Source organism: Lontra canadensis, unplaced genomic scaffold (genome assembly GCF_010015895.1).
Source record: "Lontra canadensis isolate GAN:19392208 unplaced genomic scaffold, GSC_riverotter_1.0 scaffold12, whole genome shotgun sequence".
NCBI lineage: Eukaryota > Metazoa > Chordata > Mammalia > Carnivora > Mustelidae > Lontra > Lontra canadensis.
The window spans coordinates 13,087,276-13,099,459 of NW_022631006.1; the positions used below are offsets into that span (position 1 = coordinate 13,087,276).

General features: G+C 39.5%; 1 protein-coding gene across 4 annotated transcripts in view; it reads right to left on the reverse strand.

The window, feature by feature from the left end:
• SLC12A1 (solute carrier family 12 member 1) overlaps positions 1–12,184 on the reverse strand; it is an 87,192-nt gene that overhangs the window by 55,958 nt on the left and 19,050 nt on the right. For all 4 annotated transcript variants that reach the window (XM_032856563.1, XM_032856562.1, XM_032856560.1 and 1 more), the window contains 5 exons: positions 10,600–10,739; positions 9,386–9,496; positions 7,277–7,388; positions 4,732–4,859; positions 286–370 (listed from right to left, as the gene is read on the reverse strand). In XM_032856563.1, coding sequence (XP_032712454.1) covers positions 286–370; positions 4,732–4,859; positions 7,277–7,388; positions 9,386–9,496; positions 10,600–10,739 — 576 coding nt within the window. The remainder of the gene's footprint in view (positions 1–285; positions 371–4,731; positions 4,860–7,276; positions 7,389–9,385; positions 9,497–10,599; positions 10,740–12,184) is intronic.

Below are 12,184 nucleotides of genomic sequence, written 5' to 3' on the forward strand. Positions count from 1 at the left end.
TGGTGGCTTCTTTGACGGTGGGATTATCACCTAGACTAGCTACATGGGATTCTCTTTGTGTTCAGGGAGAATAACAATCTGATTAACTCTACCCTAAACCTGACCCAGAGGCTCCTGTATTACAGCTTAATTATATTCAAACTCCTAAAGCGCCCAGGAGGGGAATTTAAAATGTTGTCTTTTAGAAAAAAACTTTCTACTTATGATCCCCTGAAAGCCCACTGGACATGTATGACCAGACTCCTTGTAATTCTGGCATTTGGACACCAGAGACATACAACTTACCTACACAAATAGCAACTCCTATGTAGGCAACAGTGGTGATGAAAATGGCCAGCATGGTTCCTCTGGGGATGGCGTCTTGGGGATCCTTTGGAGAAACAACATGGTGGGATGAAGAGACAGGGTGCAGTAAGAAACAGAAATAACTCGGAGTTATTACCGTATTTCCAATGTTTAGGCTACCCTTCCTGAGGCAGGTTTGAAAGAAAAGATAAGCAAATGGCAAAGTGGTGAGCCTGAGTTCTTTGTCGACAAAGAACAGGTGTTGAGGTGAAAAAAGAAATGTCTAGAATTTTGTGCTGAATAGATCTCTAACTGTTCAGGACAGAGGTTTTGTTTTGTTTTGTTTTGTTTTTTTAAGATTTTATTTATTTGACAGAGAGAGATCATAAGTGGGCAGAGAGGCAAGCAGAGAGAGAGAGGGGAGGAAGGAGGCTCCCTGAGGAGCAGAGAGCCCGATGCGGGACTCGATCCCAGGACCCTGAGATCATGACCTGAGCTGAAGGCAGAGGCTTAACCCACTGAGCCACCCAGGTGCCCCCAGGACAGAGTTTTTATAGAAAAGTAGACCAGTTAGCTCACTCATTAATGCATCTCCCTCCCCTTTATCTCCTGTGAATTTCATGCAGATATGTCAAACCTTAAAGTATTAGGGGAAAGACACAAACACACTCCGCACATTGATGTACCTTGACAGTATCTGTATATGGGTATTAGTTTTGTACGAAGGTTAGGCTTGCCTTAAAAAAACAAAACAAAACAAAACAAAAAAAACACCAAAACAACAACAACAACAAAAAACCTTGAAGCAAAAAGGATGATCTGCTAAGTTCTCCAATCCCTCAAATTTCCCATTTGGAATCTAGTTCAGGAATCACTGCAATGGGAGATATTTCATTTCCATAAGCAGGCATAAAGAAAGAGGCAAATTTAAGCTTATGCCAGAAAATGGGCTTTTCTTTTGCTTATGCATGTATATAAATTTACTGGACTGAGCTCATATCATATGTAACATACCATTTTATATCCTATTTTGGGAGCTAAATCATAGCATAATCAATTTCCAAGCAGCATAACTTCTAAATAATTGAATTCATCTTAACAGGGATTATTTTTTTAACAGGAATTATTAAATAGAGATTTCAGTGTATTCTTGCTTGTAGAAGACAGTGCCTGGCATATAGTAGGAGTCGATAAATATTGAATTGAAGGAGGCACTATCTCAGTAGATATTAGTTCCCCACCAGATGATCTGAGATGTAGTACTACAAATATGCAATAAATGCAGTCAAAGTTCGAGCTTTTCTGTTTTTGTTTTTAACTTAAATCTGCTGATCAAAATCCATCAGACAGACCAACTTACAGTAAATTTCCAAACTGACACCTGGAAATAACTCTACCAGTGAATTTGCCTTTAATGAGACTAAGTCAGCTCTGTGGATCCACTCTGAATATTGATCCCTTCCCGCTCTTTTAGGAATGTTTGCACAGAGGCATGGTTCTGCTGCATATATACCTAGCCTCCTCCTTCCAAACTGTTGTCTACAAAAGTGATTTTGGGCCAACAGGTGCAGGGGAACAGCATGCCAAAGGAAGAAGAAGGTAATTAATTGTGGCTGAAATGAGCCCCACTCAATCTTCCAATTCATGCTGTGTTTCAAGTTTTGTTTTATTAACTATTTCTTGTGATCTGAGTGGAAGGGAAGATTAAATTAAATGGGAAGAAAGGAGATATAGATACAGATATAGATATATGAGGTGTGAAGGTGGAAGGCAGTCATGTACCTCAAACATGAAAACTTAGTCTTCATGTAGAACTACCTGCTACAAACTCCGAAATTACTTACTTAGAATTTACCTAAGTGTCAGACTTGACCCAATATAAATTAGGATGTCAGTATCTCAATATATGATCATATATTCACACTGTCTGCTCTGGCTCCCTTTCCCCTAAACAGAGACCAGGACTTCAACAAATTCTTCGTTTTCACTCTAAATGTTAGTTTCCATCTCCCCAGCTGTAACCTAAAAAATCTAGCCTTCCTTCGCCTTTCTTCATGAGATGTTATATTTTTTTCTTAAGACAGAATATACAATCTACTAGATAACTGTTTCCTGAGGGTCAACCACTTCCTAAACTTACATTTTGCACATGATCCTGTTCTTGCTTCTCATGACTTAGAGTAAGTCTGTCTTCACCTTAGACCATGAACAGCTTGGAGGACTGAGTGCTTCTTTGCTTCCCTAGTGCCTAGCGACATGTTGGCTGAGCTGAACCGATGACTTGTTTCTAAGGAAAGTGTAATATTCTTTCATTTAAATGTGTGCTTAGGGGCTCCTGGGTGGCTCAGTGGGTTGAGCCACTGCCTTCGGCTCAGGTCATGATCTCAGGCATTTCTGCATAGGGCTTTCTGCTCAGCAGGGAGCCTGCTTCCCTCTCTCTCTCTCTCTGCCTGCTTCTCTGCCTACTTGTAATCTCTCTGTGTCAAATAAATAAATAAAATCTTAAATGTGTGCTTACAGTTTGTAGAATTTTATTTTAATTAATTAATTAATTAATTTTTAGAAAATATTTTATTTATTTATTTGTTAGAGAGAGAGGCAGGCAGAGGGAGAAGCAGGCTCCCTGTTGAGCAAGGAGCTCAATGTGGGACCCAATCCCAGGACTCTGGGATCATGACCCCAGCGGAAGGCAGATGCTTAATGACTGAGCCACCCAGGAGTCCCTGCAGAATTTTAGATCAGTGACCTCTGATACTTTCCCAAATCTGAGAACATCAGCTCCATATACATAGCTAAATTTCATTAAGCAGTGATATTTAACTACTAGAATCATTTTGAACAAGTTACTTACTTTCCTGAGCTTCCACATAATCTAATTTATGCCATATCTCAGCTCAAGAATTTACCATAGCACTGTGGTCCCTAATATGACAAATCGAAATGCCTTTATTCATTCACTAAATAAATATTTACTGAAATCTTCCTAACTCTGAGGAGGCAACAATGAGTATAACCAAAAGCAAGGTCCCCACTCTCACGGGCTTACATTCCAGGGTAAGCACCTCTTGCTCCGGTCCCACCAATGGCGATTTCCCCTTGTATTATGAGGTCATCCAGCCTCGTCAGGACTTCTCCAATTAAATTGTGAGGGATCCCTTACTATTTCCCAAATCCCCATGCCTAAACTCTTCTCTAGTCTTCTCTACCTGGAATACACTTATATTTTCTCACCAACAGTCAGTATTGAGCTTTTGCTCTAAGTTCACACTTCAAAGTAACATCATCCTGGCTTTAACAATTACCTGTATCTTATGTTTATCTCACAACTTATTTAAACAGTACGTATGATTTTCATTTATACATGTCTCTTCACTGCTCTTACAAATATTTCTTGTCTTCCAAAGTTGATTATAAGTGTATTGAGGTAAAACCTGTGTCTTCTTTTGTGTATATGGTAGGGACTATTTACTGTCCCGTAATAATCATTCTCACCCTCCTCCTTTTAACATAAGAACTCCCTAAAATTCTAGTCACATGGCTGCCCAGTTAGAGACTACATTTCCCAGCCTTCTTTGCAACTAGGCAAGGTCACAGAGATTAAATTCTGGCCAATGGAATGTCAGCAGAAGTAATATATGCAAGATTCAGGAATTGCTTGCCCTCTATTCCTTACTCCTCTTCCTGTGGGCTGGAACATGATCTTGGAATTGACCAGTCATCTTTGCAGGTGAGGGCAAACCATAAGGGAGTGGTAAATCAAGGGAGGTCATCTGGGATCCTGGTCTACTGTTTGGAACAGACTTTTCTTATTCGACTCCATGGCCTATGAGCTCAGATTTTTATCCACTAGAAAAATAAACTATCTTGTTTAGGCCAGTACTACTAGTCTTTTATAAAACATTCAAACCAATATTCTAACAGTGCTCATTACAGTACTTAACATAAACTAATATGAATGCAGTGCTAAATAAATACCATTTAAATGAGTGAATATATCTCTGAATGTAATGTCATAAAAATTCACTAATAAAGTGATTTTGAAGGGGGAGTGGGGAGGGTGTCTTTGTTTTGTTTTGTTTTGTTTTCCCTGAATGTTATGTGCTTTTGTTCCTTAGGTGTTTAAAAGAGAAAGGTTGGTTCTAATATTTTTTTTCATTGGGATATATTCATTTTGTTGGAAATGTTACACACTTCCCAATATTCTCTACCCTTCCGATATCACTGAATAAGTCCATCCAAAAGGATGGACTATCAGAAATAGGATGGTCTGGCATTAAAAATTTTGGCATTAAAAGAGAGAACTTTTAAATTACTGGGGACCCTTACAGAAATTTTGGTTTTAACATCGATAGAGAATTATGGTTACTGTTGACTTCTATAGCTCACGCTGCTCACAAACGGCACCACCACTTCCCAGGATTACAAAAGCAGAGGAAAACGACATACCTCTAAGTCTCCTGAGATATTGGCACCAGCAAGAATTCCAGTAGCTGCTGGGAAAAAAATGGCAAAGACAGAGAAGAAGCCTTCCCCTTTTGTGAAGCTTGGCCCAAAGTTTTCCGCAAATATTGACGCTGCAACACAAATAATGAGAACATTATCTTGTAGACTTTCTTTACAGAAAAGGAGATAGAGTTTCCTTTAGCTTCTATCAATGTATCATGCAAATGGGTCCCTATATTCTAAATGGGATGAATCTGAAGATGTTGCTTTACTCCTGATGAACCTCATGTTAGTATTTGCCAAGAGTCAGTATATGTATCGCAAGGTTTTAGATTTCTAGGATATAACTCTGAAAACTTTTTTGTGCCAACAGAGACCCAGGCCTCCAGATATTTTTGAATCTAGAAGACTGAAAAAGAGGCAAGTGGAGAATTTTTCTCATGACCATGCTGTCATAATCACAAGTATACCACACATGTACACTGCCTTATACGTACACAACTCATTTCTTACGTGCATAAATATTCTAACCAAACACAACTTTTCTATGCTTTTTTTTTTTTTTAAATTGTAGGGGGGGTGAAACTATCTTAAAATTTTGCTACTTATGTTCTAACCTTCCCACTCCTTGCTCCCAGAGATTAGATCTTAAATTCTATGTCAAATTTTCATATGTAGGAGAATGATAGTAGCAAGGAACTTTATTCATAAAATAATACCATCCCATAGGGGTCTCAACAAATTACTTAAATGAGAAGGGAAAAATGCAGAAGAAAAACAGAAAAGAAGGGAAGAAAAACACAAACAAAAGATCTAGGATGATGCAGAAACAAGGAAAAAAATTAAGTCATGAGAAAAAGTACAGCAGGAGCTAGAAGGAGGGAAAAGAATAGAAAGGAAAAGGATGTTAATATGCAAAAAAAAAAACAAGACAAACTTTAAAAAGAAAAAGAATCAGGAAGAAAGAGGTGATCTGATACCAAAAGGAAACACACTAGTGACTGAATAAATGATGAATGGAAATATTTTTTAAATCTCAGCAGTGGATTCTTGAGCAAGCTAGAGTGGAAAGCTAGGAAGGTGTACAGAGGTGGAGGAGAATTTCATGCTTTGTGACATCCCCCCAGGATGTTGTGCCAACTCCTACAATATTTTGTGCTTGCAAACCTGACAGTGATGCTTAACTAGGTAATGCTATAGATAAGCAAGGTGCAAAAAAGTTCAGCAGGGGGGCACCTGGCTGGCTCAGTAGGTGGAGCGTACAACTCTTGATCTCAGGTTGTGAGTTCCAGCCCCACAATGGGTATAAAGATTGCTTAAAAATAAAATCTTAAAAAAAAAAAAAAGTCTAGCAGGAAAATGATTATGTTATTATTAGTGTTCTCAGGGGTTGAACAAACTGTCTGAACTATGTTCTCTTTCCTTGCATATACAACTCTATTTCTTCTACTTAATGGCAACAACAATTTTTTTTTGAAAAATTTTTTAAATTTCTTTTTAGCGTAACAGTATTCATTGTTTTTGCACCACACCCAGTGTGTCCTCTCTAATACCCACCACCTGGTTCCTCCAGCCTCCCAGCCTCCGCCCCTTCAAAACCCTCAGATTGTTTTTCAGAGTCCATAGTCTCTCATGGTTCACCTCCCCTTCCAATTTCCCTCAACTCCCTTCTCCTTTCCATCTACCCTTGTCCTCCATGCTATTTGTTATGCTCCACAAATAAGTGAAACCATATGATAATTGACTCTCTCTGCTTGACTTATTTCACTCAGCATAATCTCTTCCAGTCCCTTCCATGTTGCTACAAAAGTTGGGTATTCATCCTTTCTGATGGAGGCATAATACTCCATAGTGTATATGGACCACATCTTCCTTACCCATTCGTCCATTGAAGGGCATCTTGGTTCTTTCCACAGTTTGGCAACCGTGGCCATTGCTGCTATAAACGTTGAGGTACAGATGGCCCTTCTTTTCACTACATCTGTATCTTTGGGGTAAATCCCCAGTAGTGCAATTTCAGGGTCATAGGGAAGCTCTATTTTTAATTTCTTGAGGAATCTCCACACCGTTTTCCAAAGTGGCTGCACCAACTTGCATTCCCACCAACAGTGTGAGAGGGTTCCCCTTTCTCCACATCCCCTCCAACACATGTTGTTTCCTCTCTTGCTAATTTTGGCCATTCTAACTGGTGTAAGGTGGTATCTCAATGTGGTTTTAAGATGGCAACAACAATTTGTCCCATACTTGAAGGTTTTCAAAGCACTTTTGCATCCACTATCTTATTGACTTCTCAAAAATCCCCTCAGGAAGTTGCTATTACTCACACTACCTCAGGGAAATTTGAACCTCAAACGTGTTCGGTGACCAGTCTCGCTGGCAAGCAGTAGGATTGAGACTCACTCTGGATCTCCTGAGTCTAACTAACCCCAGGCTCCTCTCTGGATCACACTGGGATTCTACTGGCTGATGTGGGGATTACAAGGGTAGATGGATGGAGGCAGGCAGTGGGGAACTATTGATTACAAAGCAACTCATTTGTAACATGTACCTTGGTAATTAAAGAAACCTCTGGACTTCTTCTCATTGTTGGACGGAATAACGGTTCCAATGAAGAAGTTTGCAATAGCAATGAGGAGAATGACCAGGAGTATCACCTGAGCCTAGAATGGTAAAGTGAAAGGAGGCCAGCTTAGAATGAACAACTTTTTATACAGTTATAAAAGTCATGTCCACAGAAAGTCCACTGGACAAAGACTCTATGTGGTTATTTTGATTAGAACTACTATCCAGAGTCGGTAATAGTGTTATCCTACAGAATGGCATCTTAACAAGACTTATCTGACCTGAGTGTGGAAGTTACATTTTCAATGGCGGCATGTGCTTGGGCACTTGAAGGTGACATTTCAAAAATGTTCCAAGTACTATGTGAGTAACTTACTGCAGTGCTCAGGATTATAAATGGAGCCCAGAGTTTTACCACTGATAGCGTATTTCTTTTCTAGGCAGAGTGCCTATGGATTCTTTCCTTCCCCGGTGCTAAATGCAACACAAGTTGCATTAATAACACACAATTCATAAAGTTCTGAGATGCCTTGTACACTTGATGTCAGACCACCCGTGTGTGCCTAGCACAAGTGGTTTGCAAGGTTGACCAACTGAATTGTCTTTCTTTGTCCCCCTTCTCTCCCTGCTGACATTTCAAGGGTCTATTGGCTTGGCATTCCTATATGCCATTCCCTCTGTAAGGAATACACTTCTCCCTATGCTTTGTGTAACTGTTTCCTTCTTCTCATCCTTCAAGTCTTAGTTACTTCCCCTGAGAGGACTTTCTTGACTGCTAAATCTAAATAATAACAGCTAACATTCACGGAGGGCTTACAATAACAGACAGATTTCACTTTATCAGTATTTTTTAGATAAATAGTACCACCAATAACTGTATGAAGTAGGTGAAATAGTTATCATCATTTAAAAGGTAAAGACCCTGAGGTACAGAGAGGTTAAGCACCTTCTCAAGGTCATACCTTATAAGGTCACACAATATAAACCAGTTTCAAATCTAGGTGCTGTGGCAAAAAAGCCAGAGCTATAAACCTACCCTCTATCACCATGAAACTACATTGCCTCCCTCAGGGAACAAAGTCATTGTAAGTAGATACCGTACGTTTTCCATCTTAGTACCCTGTTTATTTAAAACTATGTTCACAATTTACCATTCTATATTTACTTGTTTATCTACTTGATCATTACTCATATGTTCACAATTTACCATTCTATATTTACTTGTTTATCTACTTGATCATTACTCATATCCCCACTGACCATATGCTCAACTAGGGCCAGGATTGTGGCTGTTTGGGTCACCACTGAATATCCAGTACCTAGCAGAATGCCCAGCACCTAATAATCACTGAATTAATTTTGGTTTGATATGTGAATACATAATCCACAAACAAATGTTGTATAGGAATGCTTCTTATTGCCTTATGAAGGTGGGTGGGTTTGGCCACTTTTCAATCTCTGGAAATCTCTTGAAGTCTAGGTACGGTATCTCCAGGGACTTAAGACCAGTTACAATTATATCAGTCACTGGAGAGTTATAAATCAGACAAAAGACATGCTCCTATCATTCAGAAATTTACTGTATTACTACTAGTTAAATCCAGTTAGTGTCTAGTTCCAGGACTTACTCCTAAAATACTGTATCTCGGAGGAGAATGATAGCTGCTGCCTCTATGCCCTTCTCCCATCACATGTGAGAGAAGCCCATTTCCGTTGGGCCTCAGCACCCACAGTCAGCTGGAAAATGACACCAGGGGTGGGACTGGGAGACACAGGCTTTCAGCATGGACTGTTGTTACCATCATAAGGGGCCTGGAATGTGAAGATGGCAACAACAGTGGTGTCTCTGTCAAGGTGATGACAGCACAAAGAAGGACAAAGGGCACGCCTGATCACGTGACACAGGAGTGGGAAGTCATGACTGCCTGGACCTTGTGTGTTTGGAGGGCTTGGATTTCCCTCCTGTGCTAACCTGCAGCTTCTGCCAAAGCAAGTAATAATAACAATTCTTTTTGAATATGGGGTTTGTTCTATTCCTGCAATTTGGTCAAGACCTCAGCAGCAGTGGTTGATAACATCATTTTGAGAAAATCACCTTTGCTTCCCATTCCATTCCAGCTACTGAAATTCCTAAGAGAATCACCACTGTGATGGAGCCTATTATCCGGATGTCATTGGTGGGATCCACCATCATTGAATTGCTCTCCTGGAACAGAAACAGAATTCATGAAAATGGTTACAGATGGAGGTGTTTTTTTGTTTTGTTTTTTTGCCTGTATGTCATATTGTAGAATTGAATAGTAAGAAGAAATACTATGCACTAACGACCACATAGGATCATGGAAAAACAAGCTGTTCCTAAATCAGAGATTAACATTATTTTGTCCTGTAATAATAGGCCATTGATAGCCAAGGTTGGAAGTTGGAAATTCTAGATGCTCATTCTCGTCACAGCTTCTAAAGCTATTGCAGCACTGAGATAAGTATGGGCACATGTAAACATATGGTTTTGTTTCAGAAGAATGACTACTTTCGTGTCTCAAGGGGAATCTTAGAGAAATAAAAATGAGTGATTTTCAAAGTGAATATTGGAAAATAAGCGTTATTCAATTAAATAACAAACTCCATAAGCCAGATAACACATTTCTTGAAGATCACATAACTTATGAACTGTATAATCCACCCATTTACTCATCTAATTTTCAAATAAAGGTACTGCTACTAATTGAATTCAGCGAATGCTATCACTACCATGAAAGAACTAGAAATTAGTTCACCTACCAGCTGGTTAACACTCTCAAAGACAGACCGACTAGATGATGTACTTAAACTAGGAAATGCTTAGTTTTCTGCAGTGAGTTGTTCCAATGTTTGAACTGTCTTTCATTTGGAAATCGATACCCATGGTAGTAATATTGCTGCTGATAAATAACAGCATCCAGTATTTATCTTTTGTTTCATGTTTTACACAGTGTTTCATGTATATTATCTGTACTGTACCACATTTCTATGAAATCTATAGAACCGTATTATTAACCTATATGATAGATTTGAGAAATAATGTTCAGATGCATGGAGGGACTGGCCCTCTCTCTGAGAATCTCTCAGCTGATCAATATGAGAGCCAGGATTTCAAGCCAGTTCTGATGCCAAGCCTAAAGCTCCTTCAACTATATCCAACTTCTGCCTTCTACAGAATAAATCCATTTCCTCTCATCCTGCCATAATGATATCCCCTAGTGCCCTGAAAAGGCAAATTGAACTGAATTATCTTACGTGGCTGAAGAAAAAAAAAAAACTTTTAATTACCTTAAGAAGTTCTACCACTGTTTCAGCAAATCCCACCACATACATGGCAACAGCCACGGCATTGGCAAAAGCAAAGATCAAGCCTATAGACCCACCGAACTCGGGCCCTAAGCTTCTGGAAATAAGATAGTAGGCCCCACCTAAAACAAAAAATGAACATGCTTTACTCTGAGGAACTGCTAAGGGATTTAGTTTCTATGACCAAATAATTTTGAATAATTTTTAAAAGATTTTATTTATTTATTTGACAGACAGATCACAAGTAGGTGGGGGAGGGGCAGTAAGCAGGCTCCCTGCTGAGCAGACAGTCCAATGTGGGGCTCCATCCCAGGACCCTGGGATCATGACCTGAGCCGAAGGCAGAGGCTTAACCCACTGAGCCACCCAGGTGCCCCAATTTTGAATAGTTTTTATTCTGATTAAAAATTGCAACTTCCCAAGGATATTGAGAATCTTGTATCACTTTAATGAAAAAGTTAGCCATCTTTTCTTTGTACTCTGAGAACTATAATAGAACACAGTATAATTATCCTGATTTAGTAAGTTCTGATTTACCAAAAGCCAACTGTATTCAAATTGTATACAAATAAGACTACAGCAAACTTTACTAAAACAAAATGCCATGCCTTCTTAAAAAAATTCATTGGTGAGTTCAAATCAATAATGTAACCAAAGTAAATTTTTATATTTGAAATTTCCAGGAGCAGGCAGGCCTAGGCAGAAAATGATGTAGGTGAAGTTTATCATTGCTGTTCTAACTTCCTTACTGGTGTACTTTTCTTATATGTATTTGCTGCATTGAAAGGTGTCTGTTTATAGGTCACCTGGGTGGTACTGTTGATTGAGCACCGACTCTTGGTTTTGCCTCAGGTCTTGGTCTCAGGGTGGTGGAATTGAACCCAATGTTGGGCTCTGCTCTCAGCTCAGAGTCTGCTAAAATTTCTCTCTCCCTCTGCTCCTCTGCCATGAAATAAGTAAATTAATCTTTAAAAAGGGGGGTGGGTATCTGATTATCCACTCTATAAATTGGAATTAGTTCTCTATGTTTTTAGCTCAAGAAGGCATGATTATTGCCAAATACCCATATGTGTAAGGGGGTGGCAAAAAGGAAGAAAGGTAGGTTTGGAACAATTGCTTCTCCTTTGGACCTTGAAAAGATCATTCGATATGTGTCTATGAACTTCTTTCTGTACGCATGAAAGACTGAGCTGCCCTGGTAACTCCTAGAGGGTAGTGAGAACAGGTAAAAAAAAGACTAGGTGTTGATAGGCCTAGGTAGCTAGAAGCTCTGACAGACTGTAGGAAACTAATGACTTCCTATACTGAGCTAGTCTTGGAGGTGGGCAGAATTGGCAGGGGAAAGACACTGAGGGGCGCCTGGGTGGCTCAGGTCTGCCTTAAGCGTCTGCCTTCGGCTCAGGTCATGATCCCAGTATTCTGGGATGGAACCCTACATCGGGCTCCCTGCTCCACAGTAAACCTGCTTTCCCTCTCCTCGTCCCCTGCTTGTGTTCCCTCTCTTGCTGTGTCTCTCTGTCAAATAAATACATAAAATCTTAACCAAAAAAAAAAAAAAAGGAAAGAC